General features: G+C 42.6%; 1 protein-coding gene across 2 annotated transcripts in view; it reads right to left on the bottom strand.

Moving 5' to 3' along the window:
* The window catches only part of NAP1L4 (nucleosome assembly protein 1 like 4), a 43383-nt gene that overhangs the window by 15574 nt on the left and 9321 nt on the right, over positions 1–18488 (bottom strand). For both annotated transcript variants that reach the window (XM_056850726.1, XM_056850727.1), the window contains exons 7-11: positions 9237–9308; positions 4781–4920; positions 3781–3926; positions 2444–2466; positions 860–979 (exon numbers count right to left, since the gene is read on the bottom strand). In XM_056850726.1, the coding sequence (XP_056706704.1) occupies positions 860–979; positions 2444–2466; positions 3781–3926; positions 4781–4920; positions 9237–9308 (501 nt within the window). The remainder of the gene's footprint in view (positions 1–859; positions 980–2443; positions 2467–3780; positions 3927–4780; positions 4921–9236; positions 9309–18488) is intronic.

Here is an 18488-nt window from a genome sequence, read left to right as displayed (position 1 = left end):
TGCCGGCTCAAACGGTCTGGTTTTTGGATCAGTCCAGATACTGGATGTCCGGATAAGGGATACTCAACCTATAATAGATAAAATCCTATACATTTACAAAATAGATCTTGTTATGTTTATTTGATAAAAGCCATAAGATAATGACCAATGGTTAATTTGAACTATTTCATTTGTTTAACAAAGAATTAAAGAAGGCATAAATCAGAGCTGCTTATAGCAAACCTTTCTGTGGACTCCCCACCATTTTTACAAGTTTTCATTGGAGTGCAAAATTACACTGCGGTTCAAAACCACAGTATTAACGTAATTTGCCCCATCTCTATTTGTTCTTTATGATTCAATAAGAGGGCAAATATGTAAGCAGAGGAAAGAGCTCACAGGATATGGTTGCCTTAAAGCTGGTATGGCATAATGACTATGGGATTGAGCTGTGCAATCTCTAGTCCAAACCTCATTTTAGCCTTTCTAGGTTCAATGGTTAGCGCTATTGCCCCAGCTTCCCCTTCTTTGCTATAGTACCTGGATAACAGACTTATCTTTCAGGGTTGCTGTAAGGCTCACCAAAATAAGGGGCTCTGAATTGTTAAATCCTAAGTACTATGATTAAGGGAGCCCCTTGAATTTTCATAACATAAATTCTAATTCTCTCCCCACCCCCAAAGTACAAAGGAAGGCCCAAATACAATGGGAGAACCAATTATCCACTTAGAACCCAACAATTTATGAATACAAACTATGCTGCCGTTAAAAAGGCATCAAATTCTCTTTTATATTAACAGAAATTTACTATTACTAGAAATAAAAGAAGACAAGTTTGAGGAATCCACTGGTTAGTTAAGAGCATTTTAAGCATACATACGTTATCATCATCTTCTATAGCTTCTCCGGTGAAATAGAGTACAGCACGAGGCACTATTCTTTCACGGAAGAAGTGCCCAACTTCAAAGTCTATAGCTAAAGTACATTCTGAATCTTCATCCTGCATAGTTAAAAGCAAAAAAAAAGATAAGAAAATCACTGCAAAGGAATTTTAGAACAAGCGTTTTCAAGCCTATGTCCTTACAAGGCCATGAGTTTGTATTTATATTTAAACATTGCTAGAAAACAAACGCACTGAGGTATAAAGCTTTTTCCAGATCTGTAAATATTAATTTTGCAATGGGGCATCAATATAAGCTTTGTATTAAGAATCTATCCCTTTTAGACACTAAATGGACAAACTGAGCCATACTTTTACCCCAGAGCAGGACGGGAACACATGAGATTATTAGTTAGTTTACTTTTAGGACTCATATCTGCTTGTTTGTTACGTAGTGTGTGAATTTTAAACATTACTGGATTTGTACATTTTATGTGGGGGTGGGAAAACTGTCGTAGAGTTTTAAAGTCTGTGCTGAATTGGTCTTTTGACCGCGATAAATGATGATTGATTGACACTAAATTGTGAACATTAGAAAATACAAGCTTGAGTGAAACTTGGAGACAGCACAAAAAGAGAAAATTAAGCTAACATTGGCATTGGACAGAGGTTTATTAAATCCTCAGTTAAACAAAACTATGTTTAAAAACAAAATAAGGTGTTTACATTACAAGGGAACTTGATCCCCAAATCTAAACTTTCCATTCACACTCTCTCCAGCCTGTACAGTTGCCTCAACAAAGGAGATAAGTGTCAGTCTCAGGCATTTGCCTCTAGCATCCCTCAAGCATACTCATCCTGACAATAAGAAGAGAAAGTATGCTTGCATGTTTATAAAAAAGCTTATATAAACTACGGTTTATATTCAGTTCATGTATATCCAGACATGCCGACCAAACAGTCAAATTCTGCACCTGCATTTCCTCTGTTAAAGGCTAACTCTTCTTTTACTGCCATGTCCTGCGTTTGGAGCCAATGTGCAGAATGAGGCATTACCAGAAACTTTTCTAATGAAAAATTGTCTGCATGCACTCCCACATGTGGGACTGTCTCTGCCAGCATGCAGCACTGGCTCAGAAGCTAAAGGGTACAAATAACGCAGGCATAAACATCTAAGGTATTTTGGTACTTGAGGCAGAAAAATCCCTATGGGGATATTATATCCAAAACTAAATAGTCAAATTGATGCCCTTTAATGACATACCCCCCCCAAATTGCTACCTGAAGCAATCCATCTTAACTAGGGTTGCCAACCTCCAGGTGGTGGCTGGAGATCTCCTGCTATTACAACTGATTTCCACACAACAGAGATCATTTCCCCTGGATAAAACAGCCACTTTGGAGGGTAGACTCCAAAGTATGCCCCATTGAAGTCCCTCTCCTCCCCAAACCCCACCCTCCTCAGGCTCCACCCCCAAAATCTCCAGGTAATTCCCAACCCAGAGCTGGCAACCCTAATCTTAACCTGCCTAATAGTAAAGGCTGGCACTGGATATAAAAAGTTAAAAAACAAAACAGACGTACCAGTGATTCTCCATCTCCTGAAACTGATGGGGGGGGGGAAGAGAGAGAGAGAGAGAGATATTAAACAGCCAGTCCCAATCCTCCTGCATATTCCAGGGTGAAAACTCTCCAAGTGAAGGGTCTGAGACCAGGAAACATTCTTAGTCTCGAGTGTGTATTACTGCTTGGGCAGAGCTAGAGCATATCAATTTTCAAAGAACATATCAATTTGTTCCCTTTATTTGCATCTTGGACTAAAAGCAACTGGCACACATCTTAAAGCCAAACCTACAAGCAAGGAAAACTGCACATGGACAAATGAAGTTTGGGAAATATACCCCTGCTGCATGTTCTAACACAAAAGACTTAAATGCTGTATTTATGCAATGCTAGAACTGAAGCCCAAAAGGAAAATGTGTTTGTCACCGGAAAGCCATTTTATGCCTACATTTACCTTGCATAATGGAAATGGAGAGGACGCAGCATTTCATTCAATAATGCTGCAAAGGTGTATCAAAATTACAATGTGATCACTATCTTTCTGATGTAACCATTAAAGCCATAAACCGATCAGACCCAAAATACCTGAAAGGCCACCTCCACCAGATGAACCCATTTAGTTTAGTTACAATACTGCTGACTTTTGAATGACAATCAGGAGGAGGAAGTTTACCCTCTATTACCAGTTACCTACACTGAGGATAGGTTAATTCTTTCCTTGCCAGTCTGCCCAATGGGGACCGAAAAGAAGGTGAGGAAAAGACCTATTAATTCTCATCATTGAAGAAAATCACTCTGTCTAATAGGTAGGTGAGGGAAGATATTTAACAGATTTTAACTGTATGAATGTAAACTTTCTGTGGTCTACTAGGCAGAAGTACTCTGACTTCAGATAAAGTCTTACAAATGAGCGGTGCATACTAGTGATCAGAATGCCCAACCTGGATCTGAGAGACCTAGGTTCAAATCCCCACTCTGCCATGGAAACTCGCTGGGTGATCTTGAGCCAGTCACTCTCTCTCAGGCCATTTATGTAAGGGAAGGTTTTGCCTTGGATTTGCTGCTCTCTAGATGCACATTTCCCCCATTCGAATTCTCAAAACTCTGCACGGGGGCTTATTGTTACGTTTTGAGAATTTGGATGGGGAAAATGTGCATCCAGAGAGTGGCAAATCCAAGGCAAAACCTCCCACGCATAAATGGTTTCAGTCTAACCTAACCTCACGGAGTTGTTATGAGGATAGAACAGAGGAGCCCAAGTTCCTTTGAGGAAGCGCAGGATAAAAAAATGAACTACACAAATAAATGAAATGTAAGTGTATACCAAATAAGGAATGATGACATTTAAACAAGCTTACCTTTTATTGGACTGAAGAAGTTGAAGAATGAATCATTGGGTACTTGTTTTGTAATTGTCCTGACAGTGCCTCGCCCCTTATGTTTCTGTTTCTTCTTTATTGTTTTAACAGTAACATTTTTTCCTTTTTTCCAGTCAATAGTACATCTGAAAACGAATTAGGTTTATATGATATTAAGAGGAAAAAGCCAAAGGCACTTTTGGGTCCTTTTCAGACTAGAGATCCTCTCCCAAGACAGTAATACTAGAGCTTTTTGTCCCCACTGCAGTAGTACAAACTATTCCAGTCCACATATGAAAAAAAGGTAGGTTAGCCTAGCCGAACAAAAAAAAAAAAAAAACCCTTGGGTCCACCAATGATGCTGTGAAATAGTAGGATTTTTAAAAAATCATGACACTATTGTAAAAAATCTATACTTCACATTTCATGAATTCTTCAAGGTTAACGGGGTCAACTGTCATCCTCCGGTCCCCCCACCCCCAAGTCTTTAATGTAAGGAAACTAGGGGAATTGTCTTTAGGCCACTGCATAAGAGCCCTGCGTTCAAAACCCTCAAAGCCAGGGAGTTCATGTTAAGGGTGTGACTGGCTCGGCAAAGCAAACAATCAACTATCTGTGAATCCACACACCTCAGGGAATCGCTGCCACCAGTTTCTTTGACTACCTAGACAGCTAGAGGCCAAGGAACCAAGTCACCAGCCCTTCCACGTATAAACAAGAAACCAACCACCTTGTTCACGCACAAGATAAGTTCTAGAAACAAGTTACTTTAGTAGCTGTAGCCAACATGTTCAGTAGGCCTTAAGCCTGAACCACTGTTTCAGTTTGAACAAGAGACTATGGAAGAAGCCTAGTATCTTGACACTGTAAAACATAAAATTACCTTATTTACATATTTTATATTCTAACTGTATTCTGAAACATGAGCCCGGCCTTTGACTGGGGAGGGTGGGGTATAAATTAAATAACTAAATACATAAATTTAGGGATATTTCCTTACCCCTCACAGTCAACAATTTCAGGGCCTTCAAATGAAAAAGGATCCGTCTTGTCTGGTTCTGATTTCATCTTGTAGGTTTTTGTCAGGAGTGTATTAGTGAAGTAGTCATTAGGCTCAAAGTAGAATTCTAATGTGAAAGACTAAAGAAAAACGACCGTTACTGTCTGAAGTTACTGGCAATTTATAAGAAGACAGAAAGAAAGTGTTCAATTATCATCGCTTTGAGAACATCTGTATTAGGTATAAAGAGAACCTTCCAAATATGCTCCAATATACCTAACACCACAATATCTCATTTTATACAGTTCTACTGGATTTTAACTCAACCAGAATAAAAACAAATCTAAAACCTAAAGGATATGTCATATTTTCTGCTTGTGGAACACACTTCTGCCTGCGGGAAATGGGGGGGAGAGGTGATTTTCACTGATTCCTCCCACACACACACACTGTTCCAGGGGACCCACTGATTCCCAAGGGCATGATTTCAGGGTGAGATGGCATAGCAGGCTGCCACATTTCATGACTGCAGATTTGCCTGCACTAGATATGGCTGATCCCAATGTTTATGATGTGCATGTTTCCATGACAGATTTTGTATTAAAGCCAGGTAATCCTCAGAAATACCATTGGGAATTTGCAGGAGGAGGACCCCCACCCCCATCCTTTCAGCAACAAAAAGTGACCTTGGATCCAACCCAGATTAGAAAAAAGACCTAGCCAGCATAAGGTTATTCCTCTATCCAGAACTAAACTAAACAGGATTTACAATTAGTTCCACCTACAATTTGCTATAGATGAAAAATGTGTTATATACAATGCATTTGTTACATATTACTTGAACAGAACTAGATAGTTTATTCAAGCGCTGTTTACATTTGCTTCTCTAATTATGTCATCAATGACCATACAGTTGAATCTTAAACTAATTTTATGAGTCACACCACTGGAATGCAGGAAAACACCCATACTACATGCAAATGATGTCATGTGGAAAGAACACATTAGTATTTTACAATGCATACTCACAAAAAAAACTGTTTGTTTTGATATGGAGATTACATTACATTCCTTCCTAAGTGCCTTTTTTGTAGCAATGGCATCACATGTGAAGCAAGAGTGGAACTCAACAGCTAATGCTTATTGCCCTCTATCCACAACTGGGTTGGCCATATCAATCCACCCCAAAACACTGGGTAAACAGGGTATCAGCTGCCCAAGTTACATATCATCCCCCCTTATAAACATGCATGCAGACTGCCACATTTATGGGGGCAGCAGTAGCAGCATATCTCTGCAGAAACAAATTTGCATGAGAAGGGAAATGGAATAATGTTTAAATGCATCTTCTGCTATTTCTCAATCCTGCCTGGGGCCAGCTGGCAGATTTTTACAGACCAGACTCTACCTATCAATCACCAGTTGTCAATATATGCTTTAACTGCATGCCACACACTCACACTCATTCTTAAACCCTCTCTTCCAAGTTTAACTTCTAACCCTACAAAGTACTTTTGCCCACCATAACTTGTCCCCTATTTCTACCCACCAATTAGTTTTCACTTAAATGCCTGGCTTGTCTCACTATTTTACAAGAGCTATGGGCACCTCACTTAAGGAGGACTGATGAGGAATCATTACACTTCATTGGTCATGAACACATTATCCATTACGTAAGAAGTGTTAAACCTCTCCTATTTTGTAGACTCCAATATAACTCTCATATCTATGTACTTTGTAATGGACATATATAAGTGACTTGATCAGCAGAAGCTGCAGAACGAAACAGGAAAAGCAGATTAATGAGGCATGTTGGTGTCAGATGATTCCCAGCACATACCCCATTTACACGGCTGCCATGATGCTCCTTCACAGCTCAGTTAACCCTTCAAGCCTCTACAAAGGAGAGCAAAAGCTCCCATGTGAGCCAGGTACCCATCCAGGAAGGGGGAGTAAAACCTATTTGCTCAAGGCAAGCAATGGATTACAAGGCTAATGTATTGCAAAACTGCTAGTGTAAGCCTATCTTAAGCCTATTTACAGCTCAGATATCTAGGAGAGATTTAGAACTTTACCGTGTTACCAATAATCTGAAGCAGGGCTCCACTGCATTAGATATGCAATACAAGCAAGCTCCATAAGCCAGTTCATAACCGAAGTATGTTTGTCAGATAATCTGATAGAGAACTAATAAAATTTGTGAGAATCCTAACTATAAACTGCTCAGATATTCCAAATAAAGTTTAAACCATACAGTGATTCTGGTCATCCTCATTCAGGCAGATTTCTGTTTATAATACTCCAGTAAATTATCACTGAAGAGGAAATCCTGTTCACCCTCTTTTAAAAAAAACTAGTTTAAAGCAAAGCACAAACCCATAAAAAGTTACTTATTAGCAGGGGGCTGAGTAAGGTGGCTTCCTTAAGAACAATGATGGGATAAAAAGTCATCCCAGTTGCTCTTTATTTTGGCAAAATGCATAAAGAAATAGCTCAAAGTATTGTCACCGCACATTAGTAAACAATGTCCCCAAAACATATTCACGTAGTTTTGTGCAAACAGAATAGCACGGACAGCATGAGACCACCCAACAAAGCTACTGATTTTGACTTTGGGTTGCATTTTTCAAAGACCCCACCCCACAAAGATAAGAAGTCCTGTTTTTGCAGAGGACAGCTGATCCAGGGAAGCAGTGAAGTGTTACAGTTGTCTTTTGCAAACAATGGGCTTCCTTGAAGAACATTTATCTTACCAAAGACAGATACATGCTTCGGATGTAAAATTAACTCTTCAAATACCAAAAACATTAGTAAGTGAATAATGATATGTGAAGGCCACGGACTTGGATAGGAGGTTTCGGAGGTCATTAATTCATAGGGTTGCCATAAGTCAGAAGTGACTTGATGGCACATTTATTTATTTATTGGACTTGTATGCTGCCCATTCCTGATTAGGTCAGGTTCCGGGCGGCTCACAACAAAAATATCATGATAAAAACATAATTAAATGCAATTTAAAATTAATTTGCAACAATTAAAACATCAATTACAACAGGCACCGGACTATCAGCAGTAATGCAATGTCTAGGCAGCCATCCAGGGGAGATCTCAGCCAACAAAGTAACCCTTAATCAAAAAAGAAGGGAAGGGAGAGGGAGGCCAGCAGAATGGAAAACCATTGCTGCCCTAAACCATATGCCTGGTGGACCACTCGGTCTTCCAGGCCCAGTGGAACTCTTTAAGGTCCCACAGGGCCCTGATCCTACTAGGCATAACATTCCACTAGGCAGGGCCAGGGCTGAAAAAGGTCAGCCAAACACTTTTCAAGCCAGGATCACCAGTAGATTCTCTCCAGCAGAGCGAAGTACTCTTTGGGGGGGGGTGTATTGGGAGAGGCGGTCCCACAGGTACAAAGGTCCCAGACCATTTAGGGCTCTAAAGGTTAAAACCAAAACCTTACATCTGATCCAGTACTCAATCCAGAGCCAGTGCAGCTGGCAAAACACTGGTTGGATGTGTGCCTTCCAAGGGGTCCCTGTAAGGACCCATGCCACTGCATTCTGGATCAGCTGGAAGTTTCCAGAGCAGACTTAAGGGATGCTTTTAATATACACTGATAAATGAAAAGGAACAAGTTTTGTCTTCTGCCAACACACACAATTATATGAGAAAAAAGATGAGTGCTTTCTTCCGCCACCACAAATAGTTATTTGGTGGCATTTTACTACCCTAAAATGCATTGGAATTTTGCTTGGGCTAATGCATATACACAAGGTTTTTTCACACTTCTGTATAAGAGTTTTAAGAATCACAAAGGAAAATCAAATCTAACAGAAATATCCAAACATACATGAATTAGACATATAATGTGGGATTCCCTCTCCAATGATAAAACGGCATAATTTCCTCCGAGATGTGTGCCAGACCCATACACGAAGCCAATACAACATTGGATTTTTTAGACTAAGGCCTGTCCACTAAAAACAACGGGAGATTACTGAATAGCTTCCCTTATTCTGAAATGATTCTACCACACTTTCATTTGCATACTGTCCCACAGAAATATATCCCAGAGAATACCTGACACCACTTTAGATCAATTTACTGCAGGTTCTATTTATTATGTTAAATATTTATACCCTCCTTTTCTCTTGGCACCTTACAAGTAGCTATTAAGACACTACCAATTACAACTAAATGAAAACCCCAAACACTACACACTTTAAAGTCACTAACACAGCAAATGAGGAGCTAGGAAAGGCACATTTTAGGAAAGGACACATTTTAAAGTGAGTTAAAAGTTCCCCAGTTAAAATGCAAGAACCAGATTGCAAGAATCACACGTTTACTTTGTTAAGTCAGTAGGCGGCACAATTACTGTGGCTGTACTACTGAACACTAAGAGAGAAGCCACTGATGTCCACCATGTCTGTAACCTTATGTAAATTGTACTCACCATAGGCTGCCCTGGCTCAGAAAATTTCACTTTAATATCCTGCAGATGCTTCAAAATTGGCTCATCATATTCCTAAACATAAATGGGGAAACCGATAAGCCATTTCTTTCATCAGAACCGCGAACAAGTTTAAATGTATGCCATCTGTTTTCAAGTCATGTTACTTTAACCTCAACACCTCCTGAGAATAATATTCTGACCAAAATGCATCTGTTTCAGAAACGGAAAGCTTTGGTTTTTATAATCACTGTCATAACAAGTGTACAGCTATTCTTAGAACTGGTATAATGAAATTTATTTGTATCAGAATTCCTGCTATTCTATACCCCGCTGAAGTATATAATATGCATCATCCCTGCCAGGTCTCAGCCATTCAAGATGCAGAAGGACAATGAGGGTGGGACAAGAAAATCAGAAACTGAAGATGAAGCAACAAGTCCAACAGAAAAGAAGCTAAATAAAGTATTGGGGGGGTGAGGGAGAGAGATAGTGTTAAGAAATTGCTATAGAGCAACTAAGAGCCCTGTGGCGCAGAGTGATAAACTGAAGTACTGCAGTCCAAGCTCTGCTCACAACCTGAGTTCGATCCCGACGGAAGTTGGTTTCAGGTAGTCGGCTAGAAATTGACTCAGCCTTCCATCCTTCCAAGGTCGGTAAAATGAGTACCCAGCTTGCTGGGGGTGAAGGGAAAAAGACTGGGGAAGGCACTGGAAAACCACCCAGTAAACAAAGTCTGCCTAGTAAACGTCGGGATGTGACATCACCCCACAGGTCAGGAATGACCCGGTGCTTGCACAGGGGACCTTTATCTTTATAGAGCAACTGGAGAAATAGCAGCGCCAACATGGGGATGGGGGCAGGCAGGGAGAGATAGACAGCATACCTTACCCAGGAATTCTTCTCCTAGTTATTTAGTGAATACTGGGTGTGCTCTTCTCCAACCACTAGGAGGCAGATTCTTTGAAGAACAATTCAACTAGGATTTGGACAACTAAGCACCTCCCACTTTTCCCTATAGCCAGCAATTACTGATATAGCAATATTTCTAACCTTAACTAAATTACTAGTACTAAAACTAGAACAACCCAAAGCAATGGATCCACACACATGGTGAACTACTGCTCTGCATGCAAACAGAATTTAGGTGAGCCAAACTGAGTTCTTTCTGCTTGCAGACTTCGTACAGTTCAAAACCATGGGTTGTAACAGTCCCTTGTAGGTGGGGACCTTGCACATTCAGGCAGCAACAGTGTTGCTGGAACTTAGTGCTTCAGCAGCTCCTCAAGAAACCGACCAAATATTGTGTCAGGCAAAACAAACAATATTCTGCAACACAGTGAGAGGGGTGACCAAGGTGGCTGCTGAGTATACTTCCTTATTCATCGTTCTGCAGCTAATTGCTCTGGAAGCAACAGTCCCTGGCGAGTTGTGTGGCTTGCCCAAGGCTTTGTAGACCTCTTTTAGAAACACCTTGTATTAATGAGTTAGGAAAATCATCTTCTCATCTTTTCTCATCTTCCTTAGCCCCATGTGTTATGTGTGTGTGTTAAGTGCCGTCAAGTCGCTTCCGACTCATGGTGACCCTATGAATGAAAGTCCTCCAAAATGTCCTATCTTTGTTAGCCTTGCTCAGATCTTGCAAATTGAGGGCTGTGGCTTCCTTTATTGAGTCAGTCCATCTCTTGTTGGGTCTTCCTCTTTTCCTGCTGCCCTCAACTTTTCCTGGCATGACTGTCTTTTCCAGTGACTCTTGTTGTCTCATGATGTGACCAAAATACGATAGCCTCAGTTCAGTCATTTTAGCTTCTAGGGTCAGTTCAGGCTTGATTTAATCTATAACCCACTGATTTGTTTTTTTGGCAGTCCACGGAATCCGTAACACTCTCCTCCAACACCACATTTCAAAGGAATCTATTTTCTTCCTATCAGCTTTTTTCACAGTCCAGCTTTCACACCCATACATAGTAATAGGGAATACGATGCCATGAATTAATCTAGTCTTGGTGGCCAGTGACACATCCTTACACTTCAAAATCTTTTCTAGCTCCTTCATGGCTGCCCTTCCTAGTCTCAATCTCCTTCTGATTTCTTGGCTACAGTCTCCCTTTTGGTTGATGGTGGAGCCAAGGAATAGAAAGTCTTGAACAATTTCAATGTCTTCATTGTCAACCTTAAAGTTGTGTAATTCTCCTGTAGTCATTACTTTTGTTTTCTTGATGTTCAGTTGTAGTCCTACTTTGGCACTTTCTCTTTTAACTTTCAGCAGTAGTTGTTTCAAATCTTCACTATTTTCTGCCAATAATGTAGTGTCAACGGCATATCTCAAATTATTAATGTTCCTCCCTCCAATTTTCACTCCACCTTCATCTAAATCTAATCCAGCTTTCCTAATTATATGTTCTGCATATAGATTGAAGAGACGGAGATAAAATACATCCTTGTCTGAAACCTTTGCCAATTGGAAACCATTCCGTTTCTCCATATTCTGTTCTAACTGTGGCCTCTTGTCCAGAGTACAGGTTGCGCATCAAAACGATCAGATGTAGAGGCACACCCATTTCCTTTAAAACGAGCCATAGCTTTTCGTGATCCACACAGTCAAAAGCTTTGCTGTAATCTATGAAACACAAGCTGATTCTCACGTATGCTCCAGTAGCCAGCGTATATTTGCAATATGATCTCTAGTGCCTCTTCCTATTCTGAAACCAGCTTGAACATCAGGCATTTCTCATTCCATATATGGTAACAGACTTTGCATGTGTTATAGTAAAGGGGAAAAAGTGTAACGACAAAGTCTCATCTTATGGAAATAAATTTTAAGAGTGCTCAATGTTCCGGGTCAGGGAAGTCAAGAGGACAGGCCCTATTTGAGGTAGAAATGATTATTTACTACTGCACAAAAATGACAAAGCCTTGCGTATGACTACCTTACTAACCAAACCCAGATTGTGGTGCTGATTGACAAGTTGAAATTCATATGAGATTTGACACCATCAAACTTGAGCTCAACTACAGAAAGTGACTGTTGGCTTTCTCTGTCTTTTTGTGTTATTTTTGTTACACTGAGAGCTTGCTGCATTAGATACATGAAGTGTTATGCTACCAACTTACCCACAAAAGCTTATGATACCATAAAATGTTAGGACTTAAGACACCACAAAACATCATTGCTCTGGCTGTAACAGACCAACACAGCTACTTCTTTGGAATTAGATTAATATGGTTGTTGTAGAAGCCTTAAGCATCAAAGGCAAGATAAGCATACTCAGAGAAGTACTCAACACAACTCTATGAGTCATAAAGGTTTCCATAATTCCATCCTGGGAAGAGTCAACAGCCACAGCGTATTTCAGTCATAAAAGCAACTGGAAATGGGTGAGTCACAGTTACAGTACCCACAAGTCATCTCCATTTTACATCCAATTTAGCAGATTCGATTCCAAGATGCTGTTCTGCCCACGTTAACAATTACACTGGTGGAATGACGTTTCCATTAGCAATTCCCCTCTCCCACTGCAGACTACTCCACTGCCCCTCCCTGCACTTTTACTGAGGGCCCCTTGACCCCCAGTTTGGGGATCAATGGGTAGCAGCAGTAAGGGGAGGCAAGGTCATGCTCCACAAGATTCACTCTACTATCTGATCCAGCAACTGAGATTTGAAAATGAGCCTTGATTTACTTACCGTGAAGGCCCCTTCTGCTCTGAAGTGACGAGGGGCATCTTCAGTTTGGGTTATTTACCAATCCATATCTGGGAGGCAGGAACTAAAAAATATCAAGACTTCCTGTCTCCCGGGGGGAAATGACCCCTCCCTTCTCAGAGAGTCAGTAATTTTCAAGCTGAAACAAATAGAACTAGACAGGAAGATTTACCAGTACACCATAACAATTAACCTGAAAAAACTCTTTTCTTTTTTTTTAAATACAGGTTAGAACTGGTGCGTAACTAAATGAACGGAGTTGGCTCTGCGAGAACTGGAGAACAGTAGGAATTTTTGGAAAGAATTTTTGGAAAGAATTTTTGCTTCTCTGAAGCATGACCCTTTCAAATCCTCATGGCAAAAAATCTTAGATGAGAAACTGGCATTGCTGGGCTTCTCGCAGGATATGTTATCAGATCTTGGGAAAACTGAAGCTTTTGCCAAAATTAAAAAGCGCATTAAAGAGCTTGATTATAACAGCACTACTTTTCGTGCTCGTCGCGTCTGTTCATCCCAGTTCTTCGGAATACCCCCTCCACGTGGTCTGCCTGCCTATACATATTATCTGACAACTCCTCGTCTCTGTAGAGCTTTTTGCTTGGCTAGATTGAATGCTAATCCTTCCATGGTAATGCAGGGCAGAATTCTGAATATACCATACTCAGACAGGATCTGCCCTTGCTCTTCTGGCTCTATTGATACATTAGCCCATGCCCTTTTGGAATGCCGCTTTTACGAGGAACTTCGATCGCACTATATTTCCCCCCTTTTAATATACAAATCCAATGCCTCTGTGACTGACATAATGCCTTTTTTACTAAGCGACAGGGACCCCAAGGCTACATTGTTAGTGGCAAGATTTGTTTCAGTCCTTATATCCCTCCAACACTAGATATATGCTGCTCAAGATCAATTGATCAAGGAGCTTCTAAGAGATAAAAGGAAAGGAAAGGAAAAGGAAAGGTAACAGGTAAGTGGACCAGAAAGGCATCCCCCCCCCCGGAGGGGAGTCTTTGGTTCTAGGACAATAAACTGATATTGGACAGTAACTATAAATATTTTTACCCACCACTGGCTACTCTTTTGCATATTTTTGCTGCAAGTAAGCCGGGAGGGGAAGATGCCCCTCGTCTCTTCAGAGCAGAAGGAGCCTTCACAGTAAGTAAATCAAGGCTCATTTTCGCTCTGAGAGAGAGGGGCATCCACAGCTTGGGACGTACAAGAGCCAAAGGCAGCATCCGCAAAGGAAATAAGATCAAGTTTATAACGGCGAACGAAGGTGGAGATAGAGGACCAGGTGGCCGCCCTACATATCTCCTCTACTGAGGCCTGATGGTATAGGGCCTCAGAGGTGGCTGCACTTCTGACTGAATGAGCCGTGATCCCCTGGGTAGGCCACTGGATTTGTATGCTTGGGCTATACAGCTCTTAATGTTGCAACTAATAGCAGCTGTAGACATGGCCTTCCCTTTATTGGGGCTGTCAGCGTGATGAAGAGGGAGTCCGATATCCTAATAGGTTAACGGATAGCCTGCTATGCGGGGGACTAGAGTGGCAATCGTGGCCAGTTGCCTGTTCCTAGTGGAACACTTAAGACCCATTTTATGGCCGTCCTAAAGGAAGGAGAGAAGGTTGGCCGCCTTGGGTTTAAATGGGTTCAGGTGTTTGCCGAGGCACCATCGGGCGAAGGCCTTCCAGGTTGTGTTATAGATATGAAGAGTGGAAGGACGACGCAAGGCAAGGATCGTTTCAATGCCCTCTGGTTCGTAGCCGCGTTCTAGAAGCCTTCCCCTCTCAATGGTCAGATGGCCAACTTGTACCAGGCCGGATCCGGGTGGCATATCAGACCCTGGAGGAGCAGATCGTGTCGATCTGGGAGGCGCCAAGGTGGTGTAAATTATAAAGGATAAAGATATATGTAATTTTCTGGTTGCAAAACGAAATAACCAACCTCCAACTGCAAGTTCACTATCAACCCCTGAAGCCAAGTTATTATTGCGAGACTTAAACTAATCAATGGTCCGTTACACCGAATCTCAATGGGGCCATTATCCGAGCAAGAAAACAGCTGATCCTCCCTCAGAAATATCGGACTGTTGCTATGAGGGCCTTACATGATGATTTTGGGCATCTGGGATCAGAACGTACTTTGGACATTGTTAGAAGTAGATTTTATTGGCCCCGTAAGGTAGAAGATGTACACAAGAAATGTGAGACATGCGCATGGTGTGTTCAGAGAAAGACTTTACTTACTAGGTCTGCATATTTAGAAACAATTTCCACCAGCAAACCTTTAGGACTGTGTGCATGGACTTCCTCTCACTTGAAGTAGATCGGAAAACATATAGGAAATGTACTTGTTGTGATCATTTTACTTGATATGCTCAGGCATATCCCACTAAGGACCAAAAAGCCAGTACTGTTGCTAGAGTTTTATGGGAGAAATACTTTTCCGTTTTCGGGTTGCTAGCAAGAATACATACTGACCAAGGAGGGACTTGAGAGTAACCTGTTAAAGGAGGTCCTTGCAGTAGCTGGCAACAAGAAATCCAGAACTACACCTTAACATCCACAAGGAGACCCACAGCCAGAGCGTTTTAATAGGGCACTTCTGAATATGCTGGGGACACTTCGGCCAGAGCAGAAAACACACTGGAGTCAACACGTTGCATATCTGGTGCCTGAATATAATGCTACCCGGAATGATAATCAATGTGCCACTGGAGCTACTCCATATTCTTTGATGTTCGGGCGTGAGCCGCACCTACCAATAGATTTATGTTTTGGCGTTTCAGCAGAGGGATTTCAGCAGAATTACCATCAGTATGCCACTAAGCTGCGTGAGAGACTGCAGGAAGCCTACCGTATTGCTACAGCAGCGGCTAGAAAGAATACTGACAGGCATAAAGTTCGCTATGATGGCAGAGTGCGTTCCCTGGAACCTCAGCCAGGAGAAGAGTTTTGTTGCGGAATGTAGGTGTTGCAGGGAAATGCAAAATAGGACACCGATGGAAAGCCATGCCTTACTATGCGGTGGAAAAAATGGGGGATATGCCAGTATATAAAATCAAACCTGAAATAGGCCGGGGCCCAATAAAGACCGTACATAGAAATCTTCTGTTACCCATTGGTGAATTAGTTGTGATGCAACCCACAGTAGCATCTCATGTGAACCACAATGTTAAGCAACGAATTCCAACACGGAACAACCCTTCCGGACAGCTTGAAATAACTGGCTCAGACAGTGATTCAGAGGATGAGGATGATAATTGGGCATATTGAAATGAAATGCCCAGACTGCAAGAGGAATGTTCAATGGCTAGTAGTGGTGAATCTCATGAAAATGAAGGAAATTCCTCACAGATCAATGAGAGCCTAAGAGAAACCAATCAGATTTCTAGCACCCTGAAACCCAGAAGCAGACCCCTTTCGCACCATTAGCTTTTGAGCCAGAAAACCTGTCGCCTCCATCTCCATCATCAGATATTTTGTCTCATGCACCTAATAGTCCTGGGGAGGGACAGAGTCCTTCTATGGAAACCCAGGCAGATACTGAAGATGTTGCTTTAGTTGATGAACAGGACCCCTCTGTAGTTCACCCTCCTGAGGTAAACAAGCCACTACCTAGCCGAACTGAGGCATCCAATCTTAACAGAAGAGACAGGGAGATTAAACCTGTGCAACGTCTGACTTATACAGCTCCAGGTGTAGCAAGTGAGCAGCCCATTCATATAGCTCATAGGTTAGTGAATCTTTTGGGCAACCTCTGCACATTTAGAAGGGGAAGAGTGCAAGTTCCACAAGCACCACAATGGGTATAAAATGGAGGTATTGCAGAAATTTGCCAGGATGTCAAATGTTTGGCTTGGGGGAGAATGTAAGCCTTTTAAAAATTGTATTTATGTTGAAAAGTGTATTGCTTTGTTTCACTTGCAAAGTTATGCAACACTAGCCTGGAAACACTGCCCTCTAGAGGGAGGTGCTTATTACAGGGTGGGTGTTTCTTGCCTGGCAACAGGCAGTAGAAGAAGAGCGAGAGGTGCTTATAACAATCTAAAACAGTCATGTCCAAAGTCCGGCCCGGGGGCCAATTGCGGCCCCTGGGCTGGTTTAATACGGCCCCCCAGCCTGTTTTGCAGAGAGAGAAAAGGGGGCGCGTGGGGGCTGCGCCTGTGCTTTGCATCCCCGACCGAGGGGGCGACGCTTGGGTGGAGGTTTGCCTTGATTGGCTGTCTCAGCCCCACCCCCCGGAATGAAGGCTAGCGAGTCTGAAACCCTAGAGAGGCCACTTCCTTCCTACCCAGAGCCCGTGAGTGGGGACACGGCCTTTGTTGTTCTGAAGCATGGAAAAGCAGCAGCAGCTCCTCCCGAGTGGGTCAAGGGGGATCCTGAGGATGGGTTGGGGGGACTCGAGGGTGGGAAAGGTGGCGGGGGGGGGAAGGGAAATGCAAGGGAGGTCAGAGGCCGGCCCCAATCCGGGAGAGGAAAGACACCCCCCCCACACACACACAAACACCGAAAAGCCTGGGAGTGGGGGGGGGCTGCTCCGTCTGGCTCTCCTCCTTCCTCTCTGCAGAAGGCTGGGGTGGGGGGGAGATGCAGCCCCTTTGCATAAAATAGTTAATTTGCATTTAATTAATTTAATTAAGAATGTCAGGCAAAATGGTCGGCCCTCACGCATGTTCACTTCATCAAATCTGGCTCTCTTTGAAAAAAGTTTGGACACCCCTGATCTAAAAGATCCTTCAGAGAACCCACACCACCAGATCATAGGAGTGGGGTGCAATGACAGGGGCTTCTCCCAGAGGAAGTTGGAGGAGTTGAGAAGAGGACTTGGCCAGGGAATAAAACTTCCTAGCAACAGCAGGAAATGTTTTACAGCCATAGGTTTTTTTCCCCATTCATCTTTAATGAGTGAAGTGAAATTGTCAGGCATAGGAACAGTCCTATCAGGGACGTTGTGTCTGTGAAAAAACTCCTTAGAGCCCCTTAATTTTTCCTTAGACTTAGCGTCAGTGTCTTCTGAAAGATCCAAGGCTGCTAGCGTCTTGGATAATAAATTCTGGTATTCCTCCTGGAGGAAGAGCCTCATCTATTTTTCCTCCACGGGAGGGTGGCTCTTCGTCGGAGGGAAACTCTCCCTGCTTCTCTGTTTTCCTCTTCTGCGTCAGACGAGTCAGGGGACATGGTAACATTAGAAGGTCCTGGTGCAGGTGCCTTCCTAGCTGCCTTAGTCAGCCAAGGAGTTTTCCCCGTACTCTGACCCACACTGGGGTCTAAATGAGCCTCTCTGGGCGGATCCTGTCAGGGAGTGTGGCTGCCAGGGGTTTGACTGCTGTTCGGGTCGCCCTGAATGGAGGCGGGTGGGGAGAACTGTAAAGCCTGCAGCCCTTACTAGATCGAGTTCATTCCTTAAAGCTGCCAGACCTCCCTCCCCCCGAATCTCAGACGCGCGGGGTTGTACGTTACCCTCTGGTGCCTCATTGCCGGTTTTAGCAGCATCCCCGATCGGAGCTGTGAGGGAAGCCAGGGTGGAAGTCTCTGCGGGGG

The sequence above is a fragment of the Euleptes europaea genome, chromosome 6, assembly GCF_029931775.1.
Source record: "Euleptes europaea isolate rEulEur1 chromosome 6, rEulEur1.hap1, whole genome shotgun sequence".
Lineage (NCBI taxonomy): Eukaryota > Metazoa > Chordata > Lepidosauria > Squamata > Sphaerodactylidae > Euleptes > Euleptes europaea.
The sequence above is the reverse complement of the archived record's forward strand: the minus strand, read 5'-3'. Positions and strand labels throughout refer to the sequence as shown.